Genomic DNA, 24035 nt, shown 5'->3' with positions numbered 1-24035 from the left:
ACTGCTGTGTCATGTCCAGAGGACAGCATGTCACAGCAGTTCTTCCCACCTTCCCACTCACACTCTTTCTGCTTAAACCTTCCCTGGTGTTCTCTGAGCCTTGGGTGGAAGTGTGTGATATACACGTCACATTTGGGAATAAGTGGTCAACAATGGCTTATTCTCAGCACTTTGGCCAGTTAGGAATCTCTCCCCTAACTGCTGCCCACTGCAAAAGAGACTTCTCTGACCGAGGTTGAAAGCAGAACTAATTTATGGTATAAACACAGTTAGAAGACAGTTTGTCACTATGTCCATGTCGGAAAACAACAGTAGTAGATTCTTACCTGTGATTTCCACATCATCTGTGTGCCTTTAACTAGATCTACAGTATCAGGTATGACTTCTTACTGTGGAACGGGTCTCAAGGCCAGTCAGAAAGTAGTTGACTACTCTCATAACAGCCATGCCACTCTTGCAGGAGTATATACATCTTGATGTGCTTGGCAGGTTGGTATTACAGCATATAGAGTCCAGAACCAGCTAGGCAACTTCTAGCACTGAAAGCTACCCATTAAGGGAAGAAATTTCTAGGCCAGCTTCAGCTTGATCTCTCTACTGTGATGTCCCGCCCCCAAAGTGTGTGGTGATTTCAGCAGTAGAATCTTTAATGCAACCAAGAACAATGGCAATAGCTTATGTTGTTTGAGGACCTCTTGCCTGTGTGACCGACTCATAGGGAGGTATCTCATGCCTGGCACTAGATTTTCACTTAATAGCCTGGTACGGTGGCTCATTCTTGTCTTAAGTACATTACTATCCCGTGAGTCTGTGCTTTGTGGCTTCAGGTTTTGAGAATGTTGTGTAATGGTACTGAACCTTAGTTCACAAATTAACTGTTGAGCAAAGCGTAGTGGTACATAATTGTAATCCCAGCACCTAGGGGTTAGAGGCAGGAGGGTCAGGTGGTGATTTTCATAATGGCAGGCACAAGCTGATGGAGAGCACCAAAGCCATGAACAAGGGGATCTGGGCAAATTGGCTTTTGTAATAGACTCACTTTAGAAACAGTTAGCCTTCGAATCCATTAATCACTTGAACGGATTACCCCGTTCATTAGAAGAGCTGCCCTAATCACCACCAGAGTTTCTATCCTGTTTCCTCCTGACATCTCCTAGTGGGGATTAAATTTGAACAAATTTTAGAACAAACGATAGCATGGACTAGTACATAATTTTTTGGCATTGCACATCTGTATTCCCACCATTAGAGAGGTTGAGACAGTACCAAAAGTTCCAGGCCAGCTAGGCTACTAAGCAAAATATCATTTCAAAAATAAAAACAATTTTACTTTTTTCATTGGTTCCAGCTTTAATTGAAAATGTATTTTAACCTGAACTATATTTTATGTCCTATTTTTCAGAGCATTGAAGTAAACAGAATTCCTTCATTGAAAACCAATAGCTCCACCTACCATCATATTTCCACTTTTGTGAATAGACAGATGAGCACAAAGCAGGTGATTGACTTTTAATTCCTGACCTCTCTTGAGTATTTCTGTGTTCACTCAGTTGGGTTTTATCTTGAGTCTGTGGGTGGTGTGGCCAGTTCTCAAAGTTTGAACAATGCTCCTAGTTACTCTAGGGTAAAAGAGAACAAAAAGCCTTCTAAAAGTTCTTTGAACTTTCATGTCAGATACATGGTAGTCCTGTATAAATGGAAGAAAGACATGACTATTTGTGACTGACTTTTAAAATGGTTAATACAGCTTTATCATACATTGTACAAAATAGGCTTCATTATGCTATAACATGGGTTTTAAAACTTGTAATCATAAGATAATAGACTCTTTGTAGAAATGGAACTTTATATAGAAGATAAACTAGGAGAAACATCAATGATCCCACTACCAGAAGATAAACTGGTTAATACCATCTGAATTAGTCTGTCTTTATGTAAAACATGCACATAAACATTTAAAAACAGTTTGTTTGTTTTTTAATGTTAAGGGTCTCATATGCTTCGTGCCTGCAAAACCCAGAAGAGAGGTTATCTGATCCTTTAGGACTGGGATTACATACAAATTGTGAGCTGCCAAGTGGGTACTGGGTATTAAACCTGGGTCCTCCAGAAACAAAACCACTGATCTTAACTGAGCCGTCTCTCCAGCCCCTTAAAACAGCATCTTTAACAGCCCACTAGGAATTCCTGCTTCACTAAATAGTAAAAACATAATCTTTTACATTTACATCTAAATCTGATTATATATTAAGAATGGATTTCTAAACTGGGTGCGGTAGTGCACTCCTGTAATCCCTGTACTTGGGAAGCAGAGGCAAATGGATTGCTATGAGTTCCAGGCCAGCCTGGTCTACAAAGTGAGTCCAGGACAGCCAAGGCACAGAGAAACCCTGTTTTGAAAAAAAAAATTGTTTAATTTATTGAAATTTAATTTTGCTGATTTATTTTTAAGAGGGTAGAGAATTCCATAGCAACTTTTTTTTTTCATGAAGATTTCATGGCCTGAACAGAGTGAAGTGTTATTCTTATTAAGCTTATTTTGCTTAATGTTTTGTGCTAGCTATTTATTTACTTATTTTTGAGACAGGGCTTCTCTGTGTAGCCCTAGCTGTCCTGGATTCTCTTTGTAGACCAGGCTGGCCTCGAACTCACAGTGATCTGCCTGCCTCTGCCTCCCGAGTGCTGGGCTTACAGGTGTGTGCCACCACTCCCAGAGCTTATTATGAGTTTCATTTAATTTATTTTAGTTCTGCCTAGCATTATTTAGGTTTGTATAATAATTGTATTTGTATTAGATACTAACTTTTGGCTCAAAAGAGGGTACCATGTTTAATAGGTTTGTTTGGAGTTTTTTGTTTTAGGTTTGGTTAATGCAACTCTTCCTGTTCAGTGTCAGTTTCTTCACCTCCTTATCTCACTATTTGGGGACTTTTCAACTTTTTGTGAGACAGTGTTTCACTTTAGTCTATATTGGCCTCAAGCTCAGTATCTCACCACTAAGATTGCAAGAGTGATCCACCACACCCACTCTGGGAGCCTTTAATCTTAGGTACAAAGTTGGTAACTTTTGTTTTCCTTAATATTGTTGCAGTTTGTTCATAGAGTTTGATCATATAAAGGACAAAGCTTTTCATCCCTGGTTACACTCAGCATGCTGTCTCAAATGTTAGACAAAATGTAGTACATTTGAAAGTAAATATTCAAATATTCAAATAAGGGGGACAAGATGTGGTAACCTGCATGGTCATTATTTCTGCATGAGTTCCAGGAGCGCAGGGTTATATTTAAGTCATTATTCTGGCCTTCTTAGTTGAATCAGCATTGCCAGCTAGAGGAACTTCTTAAAAATCATGAAGTAAAGCAGGGCAGCGGCGGCACACACCTTTAATCCTAATACTCAGGAAGCGGAGGCAGGAGGATCTCTGTGAGCTCAAGGCCTCCCTGGTCTACAGACTGAGGTTCTAGGACAACGAAGGCTATATACACAGAAACCCTATCTCGAAAAACCTAAATAAATAACTTATTTTATAATAATATCTTTGAGTAGACAAAATCCCCATGTGTTTTAAAATGTATTTATAAGACTTTGTAAATAATTTGGTCATTTTATAGCTGGATGTTATGGTAATTTGCGGGGTGTGATGGCACACGTCATTTGTCCCAGTACTTGGGAGGCAGAGGTAGGCGGATCTAAATAAGTTGGAGGACAGCCAGTGCTACACAGACAAACCCTGTTTTGAACCTCCTACCCCACCCCCACCCCCAAACAACTATTTTTTAGTATTTAAATTTATATAAGTAGGAAAAAAAAAAACTATTAATGGCGTTACTTTTTAAAGCTATTTCTTTGTTTCACACTTTTTAAAAAAGACCTAAAATTGTGTTGATTGACTGCTAGCCAGATGCTCACCTGGCTGCTGAAGAAGAAGCTAGACGGTTGGCAGGACTGCGAACACAGACAGCACGGGAGAGAAAGGAGCAGGCTGACAGGGCCCGGCTGCGAGGGTCCCAAGCCTTGAAGAAGATCCACTTGGCCCAAGTAAGACCTGATGCCCCTGGGACCTGCGACTGCTGCTGATAGACTAGGTGGTGGCATCTTAGAAGTGCTCGGGGAGTGAGTTCAGAGCTTAGAGTGTGAATGTGGCTCTTGCTGTACTCCCTGTTGTGATAAAATACCTAAAAAAAAGCTACTTATAGAAGGGTTTATTTCACCTCACAGCTCAAGGTATGGGCACATCAAGGAAGCAGGAGCTAGGCGCATCAAGCCACAGTCAGGACCAGAGAATGAATGCCTTCAGCTGACCAGCTTCCTTTCTCATACAGTCTAGCACCCAAGCAGGGAATGGTGCCACCCACAATGGGCGGGTCTCTCTACCTCAGTTAACTAACATACTTAAGATAACTCCCCACAGGCATGCCTAAAGCCCCATCTCACAGGGGACTCTAGAGTTTGTCATCTTGCCGAAAGTAACCATCACATAAAGTCTTTGAGTCCTACAATTCCCATAACATTTTCCAATACCCTTTGCCATCCTTTTTAAAGTCAGGTTAAATGAAGCTGTTCTCGAAATGTATCTTTGTTTACATGTTTACTATTGCATTTTTTTTTTTACATTTATTCAATTCTGAAGGAGCCTGGAAAGATTAATCACTTTTTGATATAGTAATTTTTATTGCATTTGTGTTGTATATATTTGTGCAATAGATTCATGAAGTATTTTCTGAGCAAAACACTTACTAGTCTCTTAGAGTGTTGATTCAAAGATAGGCTTGTGTCCTTGCTTATTCTTGAAACATAGCATAACAGTGGTTCATCTTGCTGCCTGTATCTCTTTACTTTCTGTCTTTGACTACATTTATGTATTTTAAACACCCAGCACCCTAGAAGAGAGTTTTTGAGTACTTTTTTGGCTATTAAATGCTTATCCTAAGGAAGCTTACTTGGATAGTGGGGTTTAGATTATGACCTCCTCCCTCAAATTGTTAGCGTTCATAAGATGGAAGTAAAATATAACTCAGTTAACTCAGTGTCTGAGTTGTTGTTAATCATTGTCATCTAAGACCTATAAGAAATAACAACAGAAACTGTGATGAACAGTTGAATCCATCCATCCAAAAAAGCAGCAGTGTTGAGGGGCTACAGAAAGGCGCTTCCACAGCTTGCCTTATTACCTCTATGTTGTTGATCTGTCTTAGCTCACACTCTGTTTCCTGAAGACTGCATAAAGCTCAAAAGAACATGCATAAAGTTTTATAAATTCAATGTAATGAGGAAAAGTACTAGTAGTGTGACATACCATGCTTCCAATGAGCCAGAATAATACACTTATAGCAAGTAACACATATGCTGTCATTAAAAACAGTTGTTCAGACCACTCTACTCTAGACAAGAATTTCTCACATAAGAAAGACATCCAAGCCAGGCAGTGGTGGCGAATGCCTTTAATCTTAGCCCTAAGGAGGCAGAGGCAAGCAGATCTCTGTGAGTTCCAAATGGAGTCCAGGACAACCAAGTCTACACAGAGAAACCCTATCTCAAAAAACCAAAAAAGAAAAAAAAAAAAAGAAAGAAAGAAAGAAAGAGAAAAGAAAAGACATCCAGGCTGGAGAGTGGTGGTGCTTACTTTTAATAACCTCGCTGGGGAGTTAGAGGCAGGCAGATCACTGTGAGTTCAAGGCCAGCCTGGTATTCAGAAGGAGTTCTAGCACAGCCAGGGCTCCACAGAGAAAAACCCTCCCCTGACTCCCTCTCCCCTAAAAAAGCTCATCCAAAACTATGACATCTCCATGTTAATAGATTCCATTGCTTTATCTGAGCTCTTGGCTGAAGACCTTTTATCTGGGAATCTATTTCCTGCTGGGCCTGTTGTAATTGGCATTTGGATTCTATCTGCTTCAGTTTTATATTTTCTGTCTGTCATCCCTTTGCCCTCTGTCCTAGCCATAGGCAAATAATAAGCTGTTCTCTGGTTACCTTTGTAGTCATAACTATGTGTGGCCCCTGTTTTTTCTCCTATTTCATCCTCTTCTGTGTGACTGAATAGTTACCTAGACACTGAAGAGGTTTCTCTGATCTCTCTTCTTTGCCCTTTACCATCGAAATTAAATTAGATAACTTAATTAAGACGTTCTGACTAAACTTTCATGTTAGTAGTACTCTACACACAAAGAAATGCACAGATCCCCTTAATCATGAAACTCAGAGTTTGGAGTGATGGGAAGTGTGGTTAGTAAGTCACAGGCACTTAGGACCTGAGAGGTACAGGAGAGCTCCACTCCATACAGCACCCGGCAAGTTAAACAGAAGCTGATGACATGGCTTTCCTCGCCCAGGAGAACACTGTTCAGACTTGATAGTCTAGGCAATATCATCTGTGCTACCTGTTTTATCCTATTACTACTCTAGGGTTGATGTGATATTTTCCCCTAATAGTTACAGTATTCAGTGATATTTGTTGAATATATAAATTAGTATATGCCAGAATAAATGGAAGAGGGAGAATTTTAGGTCTTACTGTTCACATGTTCCCCTCACCCATTAATATAACTAGCTGAGGTTTGACTCAGCTGTCATTAATCTGTTTATTCTATTGTAGAACCAAGAGAGACTAATGGAAGAACTCAAACAGCTGCAGAAAGAAGACCTGGCACGTAGGCGACAGACAGTGGCACAGATGCCACCACGACTAGTTGAACTGCCGTACAGACGCAGTGAGATGAAAGAAGACTGGCAGCGAGAGCTGGAATTCGCCTTTGAAGATTTGTACAATGCAGACAGGAGTAAGAGACTTTCTGCAGTGCTTTGAAGAGTTTTGGTGAGAGATAATGTTTGTAGTGATAAACTATTTTTAAATGAGTTATTGTGTAGCAAGGGCCGTCGTGCTTTACGCCTAGAAACTGACGATGGCCTTAAAATTTTTATAATTAAGCTTTTTTTTTTTCCAAAATTTTTTCGGTCATATTAGAAGGGAAACATGTCTCTGCATTTCTTTATTCAGAGGTGAAAGGAGACCTGATTTTGCATCTTAAGCCTGAGCCTTTGCCCACAATGTCTGACCAGCTCCATGATGAAGAACTGGACCTTTCAATAGAAGGAGAGAGTCAAGGTGAACCTGAGAAAACTCATGTGCCAGACGCTGAAGTAATGTGCCGGAGTGGAGCAGGTGGTAACAGCTCCTAAGCTGAATGTTAAGGCTCACAGAAAAGGATTTCAATCATTAGCTAATGGGAAAATTTGCTCAATTTAAGTGCAGATACCGACACTAATAGGAGCAGTGTCGTTCTTCATGTCTTTGTATTTCTTCCATTAGAGGTCAGTTCCATACTTGTTGGAGGGAGCCTCTCACATGTGATACCCTCTGGAGATCTTTAGGTTATGTGAGTTAGATGCTCAGTTCTAAATTTATGCGAAGGGTCAGCAGTCTTTAGACTTGACTAGATGAATAGAAATTCGATCGTGTTCCATTACGGCTGTGCACTTCATGTAACACGATGAGTCATACAAACTTGATCTCCAACCAATCACTCCAAGTTGCAGTGCTGAATTTTCTTACTTGGCTGTCCCACGGGTACTTAGTCATCTCTTCCCTACTGAAACCTTCAGCTCCTAACTTAAGTGATTGATGGGGCTGGCCAGATGGCTCAGCAGGGAAACGCACTTGAAAGGCGCTTGGCTCTGAGCCTGACGACCTCAGTGTGATTCCTGGGACCACATGGTGGAAGGAGGGAACCACCTCCTGCAAGTTGTCCTCTGCCCTTCACAGTAATCAGTGTAAATAAGTCAGTGATGGTTACTGAAGCAGACCAACACTTTTCTTTTTTTACTTCTCTCTCCTTAAAGACCAGATCCACACCATTGAGCTGACCTCATTTCCCCTCTTTATTTCTACCTATATGCCTTATGCCGCGCTGCTCAGTTCACATCTCATCCCCTGCACCCTACACTGTGGAACTGGCTCTTTATGGCTCTAACTTGATGGTGAGAGCTCCAGGCTGCCTTCTTCCTGTCTTCTCTGTCCATGAGACTCTCCTCACAAGTATAAGACTGATTTGACTCTGCTGTTACCTCAGCAGACAGTGGATTCAGTGTTTACCCACCTGTTTTTTCAGGGTTTTCCCAGAAACTATTTCTTCTGAAGAATCTTAATTTCTTGCTAGATTAATAGTGTCTTTAAAAAGACATTTTTTACCATTTTATCCAGTTTTAGTTGTTCTAATGGAACTTCTTATTCATATTTCTAGTTAGCCAGAGTTCAAGCCGAGAATTACTTAAAGAAACACCATGTTAATGTTGCTCAGTCTTCCAGCTTTTCATCAGAAGCTGCAAAGCTGGTGTTGTGGCATAGCCTGTAGTTCCTGCTGTTCAGTAGGCAGAACCAACAGGATGACCTTGAGTTTGGTGCTGGCCTAGATAAAATATAGTAGTGTGTCTCTTGAAGACAACTGTAAAAGGCTAGGAATTCCCATTACCCTCCTTAAAATAAATACTCATTGGAAATAATTACAAATAAAACTTGGTGGTGTAGCCCAGTGGTACCTTGTTGGCCCTAAGTTCTATTCCTAGTACATTCACACACAAAATGGGTGGGTGGATGCATGCATGCATAATGAATCTTAAAAATGGGTAGGTCACAGGTTAATGGTTAACTGAATGAACCAGGCAGAAAATGTTACCTGAGAATCTAACTTCATGTCTATATAGAGTTAAGGAACAGAGTAACACTGCTGTGTGGCCTTGAGGTAGGATACAGTTAAGTTGCCTTTTGTGTATATTGACTAGGAAGGACAAAGAGCGTTGTAGGTACTGGACAGTGTTGCTAGACACATCTGTGAAATTCACTGCATGTGCAGTTTTTGTGTGCTGAACTGTTTGCTATGGTTATTCTTTTCTTCTTCTTCTTTTTTTTTTTTTTTGGTGGGTGGAGGAGACGTTTGAGACAGGGTTTTCTGTGTAGCCTTGGCTGTCCTGGAACTTGCTCTGTAGACCAGGCTGGCCTCAAGCTTATAGACATCTGCCCCCCCTCTGCCTCCTAAGTGCTGGGAGTTGCTACATTTTTAATTCTATTAGAATTTTTCTTTAAATATGGATTAAAATTACATCATTGGCAGTTTTCAATTTCTTTGGTATTCCTAATCATTTCTTTGATTAAACCAAAGCATTGTGTCTTTCATCACAGTTTGGTCCTCATAGAGAATTTTTAGTTCTGTTCTTAGTCAGGTTGTGCCATCTCTGGAAGAATACTTGAAGGAATACCTTGTTTCTGGTTTGATAAATGAAAGGGTTTCCTTATGATGAGAGACAGATTTACCATAGGTATTAGAAAGAATTATTTGGAAGAAGATGCTTTACTTTGAAGAGTTTAAAATTGGTTTGTTTGTTTGTTTGCAGTAGGCCGCTAAGCACTATTTAGGCCATTCCCTACCAAAAAGCATGAAATCTTAGAGTGCATGACTCAAACACTAACCTTAGTCACAAGCTAATTAGGAGGTAAGCAGTGTACTATCACCTAGCAAGCAGCGTGAACGTCCTCCTGAAAGTTAAGCTGGAAATTAATATGCATGTGTTATGTTATTGGAAATGTTCTATATTTGAATTTAAGTTGAAAAAAATTATACTTGATTCTTAAACTAAGACAAGTTGGTTATCATTGTTGAATATATTATCTTTAAATATTGAAAATAAAGTTATACTTTTGTTTTAACTAGATAATCAGAGCAGTGACTGAATATGAGGATAGAACAATTTGTCTACATGTAATGAAGTAAGTTTTCTCTTTTTTAGTGCCCTTGGCAACGAAGACCCAACAAATCCCCTCAAGAATTCTTTTTAAAAGATTATTAAATAAGATTCGAAGCCAAAAATCTCTCTGGACAATTAAATCCGTGTCTGAGGATGAAAGTGAAATGACTACAAGCGTCAGTGAGACTGAGAGTAAAGTTCCAAGCATGGAATCAGGAGCTATTGACGTGGAGGAGAGAACAGTGGCCTCTGAGCAAGAACAAGGTGCTCTCCAGCAGGCTGTCTGATGGCACATTGTTAAAAGGATGCTCGCACCCGAGTTTGGGCGTTAGAGCAGTGGTAGAGCTTCAAATCCCGGTTTCAGCCTGCATTCTGTCAGGAGGGATGGGGAGGGAGTAGGGAAGAAGGGTTGACTCATGCATGGAAAAACAAAGAATAGAAGTCAAAAGAAACAGGAGGAAAGGCTCAGTGGGTAAGATTTGATTTTCAGCACCCACATATAGCCTTCTATCACTCCAGTTCTAGGGAATCAGAAAGTGGGCAGTTGTAAGAATTCAGAGAGAAGTCGGGTGCCTGTAATCCCAGCACTCAGAGGTAGGCAGATCGCTGTGAGTTCGAGGCCAGTCTGCTCTACAGAGTGAGTCCAGGACAGCCAAGGGTACACAAACCCTGTCTCGAAAAACAAAAAAGAACTGGGGAATGATTCTTAAAATATATTTCCAGAAGCCACTAGGATCATACTAATAAGGTTTCCTTGTACTCTGATTTCAGTTGTTTATCTTAGAGGCTTATCTTTGGGTTTGTTTTTGTTTGAAGGTGTAATTATATGTGTGTGGAAATGTTTTGCTACCAAACTTTTGAGAGAAAAGACAGTTGGATTTTATAAATACTGTACATAAGCAGCCTTGGCCTGCAACCTTTCCTAGGCCTTCTAACAGCTCTCTCTCGTTCTTACCCTTTGTGGTTTCCTTTGCTGTATCCACTGGCCATTGCCCTCAGAGCCCACTCCTTAGCTCTGTTTTCCATCATTTAAAACTCCCTAGTTCACCTCTGACTCACACGTTACATTATTATATATTTACTGATGTCATCTAAAGTATGTTTCTCAAGTTGGTCTCCTTGGACCCAACTCATTATTTAGTATCTTCACTTTCAGATCTAGTACCATCTAAAATTGCCCTAAATGGAATTCTGGATAACTCTTCCCAACCCTCCCCTGCTTTTGTCACTGTCCTCACCCCACAGTTCTGTACCTGTTTATTTGTTCAAAGAAGAAAGTGTATATCATTGTGGCTCTCCTGTCTCATTGCCTATGTCTAAACCATCAGCAATTTCAATTGCCCCACACTTAAAATATACCCAGAGCCCAACCATTTCTCAGCACCAGTCATCCTAATTTCAGCTGCATTGGTTTTCTAGTGTATATTCTTATCATGGTTCCATCTTCAGCTTTTACATCTCCCACTAAAATCTCTTCATCAGGTGACCCTGTGAGAACTCAGGTCAGCTCATCTTGTTCTGCATCAAGCCACATAGGGAGTACTTGCTTCACCCAGTGGAAATCAGACTGCTGCTCACAGTGGCTTCACACGCATTTTCTCTGACTTTGTTCCTTTCCATGTGTCTTGCAACCACTGTGCTATAGATGCTGGCTCCTTCCCTGTTCCACAGATGGCTTACTCACAACTCACCTAACGTAATAATTGTTGAGTGTTTTGGCCACATTCTCCTGTAATGTTTCTGTGGCTCACTCCCTTCCCTCCTTCCTGAGTGTCTTCAGCTGCTGACTTCTCCGGGAGGCTGTCTCTGCTCACTTTATATAGAATGGCACCCTTCTGCCTTCCCAGTAGTGCTCCCATCTCTTCAGTCTCTCTCACCCTTTTTCTTTATAGCTATTACCAACAGGCAGTGGACTTGCTTTCTTGTTTATTTTGCATATTTTCTTCACTTCTAACCCATTCGTGAGAGGAGACCCTGAAGATTTTATTCATTGCTCAGTTCTCAGAGGCCTATGTGTAAAAAGTGCTCAGTTTTGTTGACTAGCTTAAAGCAAGAGAGTTAATTCAGGAAGTCAGATATGCAAAGCTATGAGAGTGGAGGCTTCCTTAGAGGGAAGACCTCAGTGAGAAGGGAGCTTACGTACGACTACACAAAGGATCCCAGCTATAGAAAGTGCTGCAGGAGGCCAGACAAGTCGAAAGCACGCAGTGTCGGAAGCCTGAAAAAAGGAAAGAACTCTGCTGCTGAGTCTGTAATTCCAGTCTTTTGAAAGCGCCTGCATGACTAGGCATTCTCTACTTTCATCTTGCTTCATTCTGTTTCAGGTGACTACACCCCTTGCCTGTGGGTCTTGAATTTTCCTGAGTAACCTAAGGGGTGCGTGTGCGTGTGCGTGTGCGTGTGTGTGTGTGTCTGTCTGTCTGTCTGTCTGGGTTCTTTGTTTTCTCTCCCCTCAGAGGGCCTTCACACCCTGGGGTGTTTGAATAGGTCTGTTCTTCCCCTTCAGCTGACCCTCTTCCTTACCATTATCGCTTTCTCAGAGAAATCACACTGATGATGTGTTTAATGTGAATAATGATGACTCGCAAATCTAGTATCCTTATTTATTCTGTAATATTGCCTTTATTTTCTTTACATAGTACCTGGTTTTATATCTCCAAGTTTTTCTGAGGTGATTATATGATGTTTCTGCCCCTCTTTCAACCTTGAGACCTCCTTGAGGCCTCTTGTCATAGATGGTTGAATGAGTGCTCTGTGCAGAATAATTGGCTGTCCTGATATGATTGGATTTGTATCATAAAATCTCTAGCATCAAGTTATTCTAGTAAAAATTCATTGATACTTCTTTAGCTCCTCTTTAGTCTTTGATTTTTCTTGTAATATTTGGCTTAGGTTGGATGGTTAATGTGTGTAGCGAAAAGATGACTGAGGCCTCACTGGATAGCCACTTCATGTGGAGCAAGAGAGGATGGTAGATCTGAATGCACGTTCCTGTTGGTTTGACACTGTCATAATAACAGTGCTGTCTTTACAGTCATGGACAGTGATGGGCTGACGATTGAGTCAGGACCACTGAGTAGTGAAGATAAGCCATTTTTCTACCAAGCTGGTGCTGGAAAAGAACAAGGTATTTCTGTCTTATCCTCAAATTAAACTTGCTTGGTTCCTCACATGTGTTTCATAGTAAAGGGCACTGTAGTGGAGTCATCTTTCTGAATTATTGAAGCTGATTTTTGTTTGGGGACTCCTGTAGCAATGGCTGTGTGTCCACCTGTCACAACTGTGGCTCAGAGTTCAGTACTGCTTCATCCTCAGGAAGAAGCAGTCAGAATTCGAATGGCAGCAAGGCACAAACAGGTAAGCAGGCCCTGGGGCTATAATTTTGTTTGACCTATGTAACATGTCTTAATCTATGATTCTTTGATACCATGTGTTTTCTTACATTCAGCTGACAGGATGCATTTTGGTCTCTGCTTACCCTCATTTGCCTCTTAAATCTCTGTCTCTGCTGTGTGCTTCTTTACACTCTCTCTTGGTTCTCTCATAATCCCCTTGGCAACACCAGTGGGAGATTTAAAACTACTTATTTCATGGATAGTGGGTCGTTCTGGTGATGACATATATTCTTTTTAACATGGTGTATGTGAACATTTCTCTTAAGAGTCTGTTGTTAGAACAATGGTGTTCTCACTGCCTAGATAATGGAGATAGAAGAGCAGAAGCAGAAGCAGTTGGAATTACTTGAACAAATTGAGCAGCAGAAGTTAAGATTAGAAACTGATTGTTTCCGGGCTCAACTGGAAGAAGAAGAGAAACAAAAGAAGACTCATCAGCTTGAGGTAGGATGGCATTAGGAGGCCAGAAAATACTGCTCACTGTTTCTGGTCCACCCACCTGGTAGATTTCCTCTTGAGTTTTTATGCTGTCCAGTAGCTATGGTAGGGTTTATTAGTAAGGTGTGTGTTGAATGTTGGATTTAACTGACACTTTAGAAAACAGTCTATTCATTTTCAGGTTTGCCCTGCCCCAGTGTCACATGTTGTGATTTCTGATGAAGACTGTCACAGGCAGATGATTCATAACTATCAGCATCAGCTTTTACAACAAAACAGGTATGGGCTGAAGTGTGACTTCTGTGAAACAGGATGCTATACTTTTGAGATTTTTTTATTTGTTGCATATAAAGATGTAATTGGGATTCCCTTAGAAATTGGCATGGTGTTTTCTTCAAGGGTAGTGGGAATGTTAGTACTTTTTCCACAGTGAATATGGCCAACCTTAGATTGCTGCTTACAAGGTTTTTTGTTTGTTTGGTTTGGTTTGGTTTTTGGTTTTTCAAGACAGAGTTTCTCTGTGTAATAGCCCAGGCTGTCCTGGAACTCTCTTCATAGACCAGGCTGGCCTCAAACTCCCAAGTGCTGGGATTAAAGGCATGCGCCACCATGTCCAGCTGCTTAGAGGTTTTAATATTTAAAATTTGAGAATTTGGCCTAGCGTGGTAGCACGTGACTGTAATCTCAACACTCTGGGAGGCAGAAGTAGGTGAATCTCTGTGAGTTCAAGGCCAGCCTGATCTACAAAGCAAGTCTAGGACAGCCAAGGCTACATAGAGAAACCCTGCCTTCAAAAAACAAAATTAGAGAGTTTGAGGTTTTGTTTGTTTGTTTGTTTAATTACAAACTAGTAGTATTTGTTTTTATATTTGTTTTTGATAGGTTACATAAGCAGTCTGTTGAAACTGCCAGGAGACGATTACTTGAATACCAAACTATATTAAAAGAAAGATGCCCATCCCTGTCAGCCGCATCACTGCTACCTGATTCTATTGTATCAGGGCCACCACAGAAATCCCAGAAGCCTGCTGCTGTATCAGAGCATTGGGATCCAAGCCAGAGACTGAAGCTGAGTCCTAAAAAATATCAACCTGTGCAACCCTCACCGATCCCTGTGTTCAATCAGGGCCATATTCAGTTACCAAGACAGGTTCACTTTCCACAGAGACAAGGAGAAATGAGTGCATCAGATATGTTAGCTAAGCAGTCTGTGGAAACACAGGAAGATCGACAGAAATTCTCTCAGACAGAAATGCATCAGAGAGACTGTAAGTTCATCCCTGAAGATTATCATGCACTTTCAAGGACTCTGTCTTATGATAAGCCACAAACATTACAGGATGCTGGAGAAGTGTCTAAACTGACCAGGGCAATAACTTGTCAAACTTTAGATTCCCAACAAATGTCATCAGAGGATAGTAAAAATATATCTTCTAAGCCAATTGAACCATCTTTTCTGGTACCTGAACCTTCTTTTACTAGTATCCCAATTAAACTTGAATCTGGAAAAATTCAGAAACCCTTTACAACCATAAACCAGTTTATAATCAGTCAGACACAGGATCAGCCTCTGTCATCCTCGGAGACTCTCAGAGCCCAGCAGGGTGACTTAAAGGTTCTCCGAGGACAGTTAAAACTACAGAAGGAAATTCTTCAAGCAAAACAAAAGGCTCAGGAAAAGCTGCTTTTGTGTACACAGAAAGAGCTGGAAAAGCACACTGGTCTCCCAGTATTCCTCCCTTCATCGGTTGGAAGTTTATTTCCTTCACTGCCATCTGCCTCAGCTGAATCAGGAAAAATCCAGGTATCTTCAACAGAAAGTGATGCCACTGTTTGCTCAGGCATTGTGGACAGGCTTTGGGGCTTTTCGCAACCTATCTCATCAGGACAAACTAATTCAGAATCTCTCCGAGAACAGATCAATGTTGAGAAGGATAATCTTCAGGCTAGGCGGGAAGCCCAGGAGGTCTTGTTTGCACATAAACAGAGTAAGCTGGATGAAATTGTATGTTCTGAACAGGCTGGGCCTTTTTGGCTCAGCAATCAAGTGGCTCAGCAATCATTTAGTTCCCTAACATTGGCTGATAGACAATCTAGAAAAATCCAGGAACAGCCTTTACTTACAAACAAGAAAGGGCTTTTCCCAAGCCAGTCTGAAATCTCAAGTTCTCAGGATGGATCTTCAGGTTTTCTACAGCAGAGCCTGCCTCTCCACAATAGTTTAAAGTTGCTGCAAGCACGGCTGGCTACACAGAGGGATATTATACAGCCTAGACATGAGTCTCAAGAGGCTTTACTTCTACATAGAGAAAGAGGTGTGCGAGAGAGTGAGGCTGGGCCAGTAAAGTCACGTTCCTTGGTGGCTTCTCAGCATTCAGATGTTTCTTATACAGTTTCAGAGGCTGGGCTGAAGAGGTTCCAGGAACTATATTCATCTGAGAAGGAACAGGCACAAATTCAGAGGGTTATACTTGGTGCTAGCAAAGAAATTCAGGAATTTGCACACAAACAAAATGAACTAGAAAAAGGACTTTGTTCTCAACAGACTGGCGCCTTGTCTTCTCCATCCCAAGCAGCCACATGGGAAAGGACCCGGGAGTGTCTATCAGTCACGAGTGATAGGACAGATCTCTTAAGCCATGTTAAGACTCCAAGATTTCAGGAAAGACTAGTTAGATTTTCACAACATACATTCCCTCTACAAGATAATTTGCAGGAACACCAAGAATGGGTAGACACAGACAAAGAGAGCTTCCAGTTTAGTCTCCAAACTCGGGAAAATTCATCTTCTCAACAGACAGGCTTTTCTTCCGTCATACCCTCATTAGGACTGCCATCTTCTGCTGACTCTGGTACAACACAGCAACCTCTCTCAACAGACAGCGACAGTAAAGTCACATCAAGCCATCTTCAGCTACCAGAATTGCAGGATAGACTTTTAAAGATATCCCGACTTATCCAGCCTCAGCAGGACAGTCTGAAGGCCCTTCAAGAACAGCTAGCTACACAAAGGGAAGCCGTCATTCACTCTAGACAAGAAGTTCTTAGAGAAACACTGAGAGAGAGGAAGGAACGAATATTTCCAGAGCAGGCTGCTCCATCTTCTCTCCTGACACCACAGCATTCACTGGCTTCATTCCCTCGTTCTGACTCTGAACAAACACAAGAGCATTCAACCAGCAGTGATGATGCTGTATCTTTGGGTTGTTCTGAGATGCTGGGTTTGCCTGGCAGGGCATTGGGTTTATCACATACTGCTTTACCTCAGCCGGATAATCCAACTGCACAGCCAGAACACCTTCATGCACAAACAAATTCCTTTTATTCTCCCGAGAAAGCCCAGGAAGAGCTGGTGTTTCCCAGACCATGTAAATTTGAAGAGATGTCTGCTGAGTGTTTCATCCAACCTCATCGTGGTGATTTGAAAGCACTTCAACAGCAGCTAGATGAGCAAAGGAAAGTCATTAGATCTGGCCAGGAAATACAAGAGGAACTGCTTTTGCAAAGGTTAAATAAATTGGAGCAAAGGGTATCTTCTAAACAAATTAGCTCCTCTTTATTCCCATCCCAGGTAGCACTGCCCGTTGCCAGCTCTGAAGGGACCCTACAGTCTCTTCCAGCCAAAAAAGATGATATTGAGATGTCCAGGTCCCGTGGTGAATGTCTACGCTTTTCACAGCCTCTTCTGCCTCAGCAAGATATCCAGGCAGTGCAGTTGGACGTAGAAACGATGTTTGATAAAGAGGTGCTTTTACGTGAACAAAACTGCCAGAACAGAAGTGGCTCTCCTGAGCATTTCCTCCATGCTCTCTCTCTGTCCAAGGCAATAGATCAGCCATTCATTCCACTACCTTTTGCAGAGGCTAAATCTAAGCGCATCTGTGAGTTATATTTATCTAGAGAGGGAGAGGCGGCTCCTTCTAATGAAGCCATGATCCCAAGATTGCAGGACAGACTTTTAAGTCCTTCCCAGCTTGCCCTAACCCAGCAAGACACCAGGAGGCTTCAGAAGCAGCTGAATGTACAAAGAGAAGCTCTACACTCTAGGCAAAAAGCCCAAAAAGAATCACTTGTGCAAACACAGACAGTCTTGCAGCAGCAAATCCAGAAACACAGAGAGACTTTGAAAGATTTCTTTAATGTCAGTCAGGTATGTTCTAAATTTAAAACTTCAGCATTACATAGTAGATGCTTAAACCGAATTCCATTTTAATCCTAAACCTACCTTCTCCTTAGTTTATTGGGAGTGTGGAAATTAAAACAGAAATGTATCTCTCTTACAGAGTCATTTTCAATATAGTCAACATTAAAGAATATCCATCTTCATTTATGAGTTTTGTTGCAGTGGGTTCTCACTACACCAGATAAAAATTGTAAGAAGGACTGGTTAACAGAATTTTTCTTATAGTGTGTCGGATGCTGTTCTCTAATGTTTTTGTTAACATTTATATATAAATCAATCTGTGTTCTGTTTTTTCCCAATGACATAATGGTATAGCTGGTATGGTGATAGGCTAATAGAGGCCAGACCTACTGATGCCGCTTACATTCGAGTTGTTGAGGAGACTGATGTGCTCACTCACACACATGCCTAAAGTGGGTCTATTCCATTTTAGGCCACTTCTTAAGTTTCTTAGTGCAAACAGAGTTCTGCAGCCTCTAGATGTTCAGGAGGCACTTGAGTCCAGAATGTAAAATTCCTAAAATTGTGAAGGAAAAGTAATGGGGGAAAAAGCAAAGGGAAATGCTGAGGTCTAGTCTGTCAAGAGATGCAGAGGAAGCCAGGGCTTGCAGGTGGGGCTGTAATGTGGTTGTACTTTATACTGGGCCTTTACTCCTTCACTGTTGGAAGTAGATCTGTCAACATAAAATACAGATTGTTTATTCTGAGCTCTACCTGGGGATATGGGTTCAGGTTTTCCTGAATAGCATGTTCCACTGTAAAAACAGTTACAGGAACTTTAGAGTTAGCAAAAGGAAATCATAAATTCATGGTGTTTTCCAAGTACTTTGCCGGGCCCATGAGGTTGGCGGATTACAGACACAGGGAAAACTGCTATAGTAATGCAGGTGACTTAAGAAGTGAGACTTAAATCTCATGGATTCTTCACATGACTCCTTAACTCACACCATCCTCATTTCCTACCCACTTTTTCAGGCAAGGACGCCCACAGGTGAGAGTGACTTGAAAATGCAGAAGACAGAACAGCTCAGAGGGTGGTTTCCTCACATCCAAGGCCTTGCCTGGGGAGTCTCAGGTCAGGGGAGCTCTAGTGGTGAGCAGCCACGTTTAGCAGATGTCCATGCTGAGCACAGTGGTAAGATTATCCCTGTTGTCTTCTGATCTTTGCCCTCATCCCTGCAGCTAGCTGGCTGAAGAAACACTTGCTGTGTGTTCACAAAGTTTCATTTGCTTAACCTGTCCTTGGCCTAATAGGTGAGAGTCTGGACAATGCACTGAGTGGAGGAGCCTCAAAGCCGCCTGTCTCCAAAGCTAAATGTGGTTTGGACTTAAACCAGCATGAGCTTAGTACTATACAGGAGGTGGAGTCACCAGGAGGTGGCCGGACTTCCATGCCAGGTAAACAGTGTAATACAATACAATATCTTATTAGTTTGCTAGCTTTCTTTTCATAGAACAGTAAAATGTACTTGAGTACTTGTAAAAGGGGCCAGAGAGATGGCTTACCAAGTAAAAAGCATTTCCTGCTCACTGTACAATGCTGATAGCTGGAGTTCAGTCTCTGGTTCCCAGGTGGAGAGAACCGACTCTGACCTCTACACATAACGTATTTTTCAGACCATAAGACGCACCCACACACACACCACCACCAAAAGTGGCCATTTATGCACTAGAGAGGTGGGTCAGAGGTTGAGCATTTATTGTTAAGACAACCCATGCTCAGTTCCCAGCACACAATTATTTTAATTCCAGATCCATAAGATTTAATGCCCTCTTCTGGCCTCCAAGGGCACTGCACTTCATACAGGCAGACAGAACACTCAAACACGTAATAAAATAAATGTATCTAAAAATAAGTAGCCATTTTCTTTTTAGCAACTGGAAATTTAATGGGTCAGTTTTTTTGTTTTTTGTTTTTGTTTTTTCTACCCAGGGAAATCAGATTTTTATCAAGACCGAGACCCATTAAGGGTCTCAGTAAGCAGAGAACAGAGTTTTCTGGGGAGCCTACTGGCAAGGGATCCATTTGGTTGTCACCAACCACCTGCCCAAGAGAACAGCAGAAGCCATGACAGTGATGAAGCAGGTAAGAGATACGTTGGAAGTTGAAGTGTGATACACAAGGACATAAGGACAAAGGGCGGGTATTAGGTTCTATGCAATAGTGGTAATTAGTTTTGGTAATAGTAGGTAATCTGATTATTGTAAGTACACCCATGCTCTCCTGATTTATGCAGTCATTAACAGTCGTGATGGTGAGGCTGGGATATGTATGGACCAAGCTGCCCTGGACCTCATGGTGATCCTTCTGTCTCTTTCTCCCACGTGCTAGGAACTGTTCTTACTGTTAAACTGTCTCATCGAGTACCATTAGGAGGAGTGTACAGGCTTTGATGAGTTAGCAACCCTGCAGGCCACATTGTAAATACAGTACCAGGAAATACTGTCTTCTGAAAAGAGAGTGCTTCATGATACTTGTAAACATTATGAAGAATTTTTTAAGTCAGTTGATTCCACCACCCAAAGGCAACCAAAGTTAATGTCCTTGCTTTTAAGTTTATAGCTCCATATAGATGCACGGCTGCAATATTGCTTGCTGGCCCACAAAGCAGAGCTCCGATACCACTTTATTTGTTGTGACTTGTTTTTTAAGTCATTATCTCTCTAGGGTTTCTTTTTATCTTAGCTTGGTTTAAACACAGGTAATTGATATATGAGTTGTAGCCAAAGCATAACACAGAACATGAGAGACTTCTGTTGGAGGACTCATAGAGGGGTGACTCCAACATCTGCTTTTTATGTTGCAGTTGAAACAAAAGTACAGGACATTATCATTTTAAATATTTTGATATATTTCGGACTCTCCCAATTTTATAGTTGATATTTAAATATTTTAAAAGAATTTTACCACTGGACTAGCAATGACAACTACATTCTTTTTCTTTAAGTAGTATTTTCTTACTGAGTATTATAGTAAATAAACTGATCTTTTTTCCTTTGGCCTGAGGTAAGGCAACTTTAAGAAGCAAAATATAAAAACAAGGTGTAGAAATGCGGGGAATGATGCCCTTTGGTGCTAACACTTACTTTGTCTTAATTTCCCCTGCCCCTAATTTGAACCCTCCAATCCACATTTTAGTTAAAGATAAGGAATCTGATGTTGAGAATCATGCAATATTGAGTCATGCTGTCTCAGAAGAAGAAGTGTGTACCTACCTGGGTCCAATTATGAAGCCAGATGGTAAGGTCAGTAATACTACAGTTACAATTTATTAAGCAGTTTGGTTTTGCATTTCTGCTTAGTTTGTTTAAAACTTAAAAGTCTGTTCTCTGAGATCTACTGAAGTGGATCAATGATGAAAATAGCCAAATCTGAGCATCAGAAGACCTTTTGGTCGGCTTGGTGCATGATCTCTGTAGTTCTGAGAAGCAAAACTACAAAATAGCTTAAAATAATTAGGGTCTGAGTATGGTGAGAGAATGGTGTGTGTGTGTGTGTGTGCGTGTGCGTGTGCGTGTGTGCGCACGCATGTGCGTGCAATCATTTCTGAGCAATGATGAAAAGGTTTTAGAACTGAGTTTTGTCACTATGAAGGTTTCTACACTTGACCTGAGCTCAGAATTGACAACTGGCAATGTTGATGGTTTGTGGGTTTTCTAGATGTTTTATGATCATGATCTAATTCTTACCTTTGAAATTTTAGGCTGAAACACAAGAGAATTCTCAGGAGCTATTAACTTCAGTAACTGTTTCTACTGGAAGCTTCTTAAGTTATGAAATCACAGATTTGAGCCTCACAGATCCAGGTACTATCAAACATTTGTTTTTGAAGGAGGAGCAGTGGCTGAACTGCAATATGGTAATAGAGAAATACCACCCCAGGGGATGTTTGGGGGGAAAGCCATCTTGAGTCCACAGAGGAAAGCATCACTGTCGAATAGAATAACTTACAGTGTAATATTTCTAAAAATGACAAAAATCTCATGTGTACTCTGGCACATTTTCCCATTTAGAAGAAATGAAAAGATATCTTGGTTCTACAAATCTACAAATATATATTCTACAAATATATATTAATATTACTATATTACTATGACATTATATTTGTGAGGAGGTATCCAGACATTAAATTACTGTTATAAATGTTAATTAAATGTTTTCATTACACTCAATTTCAGAGTCATTTTCAGAACAGACAGAGCATCAAGAACAAGAATCTGTCATTAAGCAAGAAGACACCCATCCTCTTAGTTGTGCAGTCCCTTCAACACAAGTTATTTATCAGCAGCAGCACTCCCTAGGTGCTCATGAATCTCCATTGCTTACAAAGGAAGAAAGCGGACCCGATCACATGCATGTTCAGCAGATCATAGACAAGGATATAAGTGAAGCAAAATTGATACCTGAAAAAAGAGATTTTCAGGGTAACATTATTTTAAAAGAATATATTAACTTTTTAAAACTCTTCACCTTTCATCCTTTTTAGTTTTAAGTATTTCTTATGCTTCATATTTTATATGGTGTGTATGTCATTTATGCCACTAGTAATACTGAGGGCATTTATGAGACAGGCCATCTGGGAGCACTCTAACTGAAAAGTATAAATGAACCAGTGAGATGTCTTGGTATTAAAGGTCCTTGCTATCAACTCATGACCTACCTGACTAAACTCAGTTCCCAGAACCCACATGGTAGAAGGAAAGAACTAACTTTTAGAGGTTATCTCTGACCTACATACAAGCATACAAGCATTGTGGCATATATACCATGGCACGCGCGCACACACACACACATGAATGAATGTTATTATTTTTTTAATTAAAAGGCTTGAAGAACCTAACGAGAAAATTAATGAGGACAGCTCTTTATCCACTACAATTAAAGCAGGGACCATAGAGAAGTTAATTTACCTTTTTCCTCTTCCATAAAAGATGCTGAAATTAACTAAGATAGTACACACAAACAGTACTATGTGGGCTCCAGCAACAAGGAAGACAATGAGCATTCTCTTTAAATCATTAATCATGAAGTCAGCTAAGAGCTCATATAGCTAAAGCTTCCCCACATAGCCTTAGGTGGCTTGCCATTCCTTATAACCTTTGGTCACTAGAAAATTCCATTTCTTCTACCTGGGGAACAGTCATGATGGGGCTTATTTTGAATGCATCTTGTGCAACTAAAAGTAACCCTGATGCATTAGAAATGTATAAACGCTCTAATGATTACATTCTTAGCGCTGGTTCCCAGGCTTCACTGCAGGCTTTTAAATATAGCTTTTTTCCCCCTTCTTCTTAAAGTTCCAGCTGTGAACCTTGACTTTCCAGAATTGGAACACTTATTTCCACACTTGCATCGTCAGCTCTTTAAACCCTTAGAACCACATCTAGATTTTGACTTGTCATCATCTTCTGGGATTTCTCAAGACAACAGAGACTTTTACCAGGTAAAGTTCATTGCAGTGAGTATTGATGGACAGGTGTTTTGTTTTCTTTTTCTAGTTCAAGTTGAAATTTGATATATTGCTGACTCAGCCTGACCCTCCTGTGTGCTAGGATTATAGATGTGCACCACCATGTCCAGCCTGAATCTTTTGTAGAAAAGTTGGCAGGCCATTAGAATCATAGAAAAGGATGTCATTTTCTTCAGATGCCCTTGCTCCAACAAATAACCTTCCAAGCAACCCTGGTTAAAGTCAGTGGTCACTCATCCATACATATACACAAAGGGCATGAAAGTAGGAGTGGGGCTTGTTTTAAGAAGGGCTCAGTGGGAGGAGAAAGGGATGGGAATGACTAAACTTCTGTACATAATGCAAGAAACTAATAAAATGTTAATATACACATGTATATTTACTCATTTCATTTGGATCAGTTTTGGTATATTTTACTGTTTTAAATATTAATACACTATAGATTGCATCCCTTAAAAACTATGCATTTCCCCCTAGCACACACACCCCTAATTAAACAGAATCTTGGCTTTTTAGACAACTTAGTGTGTACACAGACACACACATCCTGATTTTCCAAGTTTTTCTGATGTTGAAACAGGTCATGCACATTTGAAATCCAAGAAGTTGGAAGCTGATGGAGGCAGCTAGATGCCTCATTTCTAGCCATAAGTGCTAAGAATTCTTCTGTAGTTTTGGTTTTACTTCTTACTCATATAAAACAATCTTATTTAACATACTTAAAATAGGTAAACATGATTTAATGGAATTTAAAAATGTCTCCTTCCAGTTGATCAGACAGAATAACTTCATTATTCTGTAGCCTGGTG

At 40.7% G+C, this 24035-nt stretch overlaps 1 protein-coding gene across 10 annotated transcripts in view; it reads left to right on the top strand.

Annotated features, from left to right (window-relative positions):
- Positions 1-24035, top strand: part of CEP295 (centrosomal protein 295) — a 36750-nt gene that overhangs the window by 9598 nt on the left and 3117 nt on the right. For 3 of the 10 annotated variants that reach the window (XR_014779112.1, XM_084781297.1, XM_084781292.1), the window contains exons 6-22: positions 1403-1498; positions 3899-4039; positions 6597-6780; positions 6999-7163; positions 9782-10003; positions 12774-12866; positions 12993-13096; positions 13438-13578; positions 13754-13851; positions 14455-17722; positions 18731-18890; positions 19010-19153; positions 19689-19841; positions 20895-21001; positions 21460-21562; positions 21935-22180; positions 23054-23199. Coding sequence is in view for 9 of the 10 variants with exons in the window: in XM_084781297.1 (XP_084637423.1) it covers positions 1403-1498; positions 3899-4039; positions 6597-6780; positions 6999-7163; positions 9782-10003; positions 12774-12866; positions 12993-13096; positions 13438-13578; positions 13754-13851; positions 14455-17722; positions 18731-18890; positions 19010-19153; positions 19689-19841; positions 20895-21001; positions 21460-21562; positions 21935-22180; positions 23054-23199 (5571 nt within the window). In the remaining variant the exon portion in view is untranslated. Of the gene's footprint in view, positions 1-1402; positions 1499-3898; positions 4040-6596; positions 6816-6998; positions 7164-9781; positions 10004-12773; positions 12867-12992; positions 13097-13437; positions 13579-13753; positions 13852-14454; positions 17723-18730; positions 18891-19009; positions 19154-19688; positions 19842-20894; positions 21002-21459; positions 21563-21934; positions 22181-23053; positions 23200-24035 lie in introns of those variants that run through there. The other 7 variants (XM_084781294.1, XM_084781300.1, XM_084781296.1 and 4 more) reach the window with 7 other exon arrangements.

Source organism: Acomys minous (assembly GCF_964271855.1).
Source record: "Acomys minous genome assembly, chromosome: 5".
Classification (NCBI taxonomy): Eukaryota; Metazoa; Chordata; class Mammalia; order Rodentia; family Muridae; genus Acomys; species Acomys minous.
The sequence above is the reverse complement of the archived record's forward strand: the minus strand, read 5'-3'. Positions and strand labels throughout refer to the sequence as shown.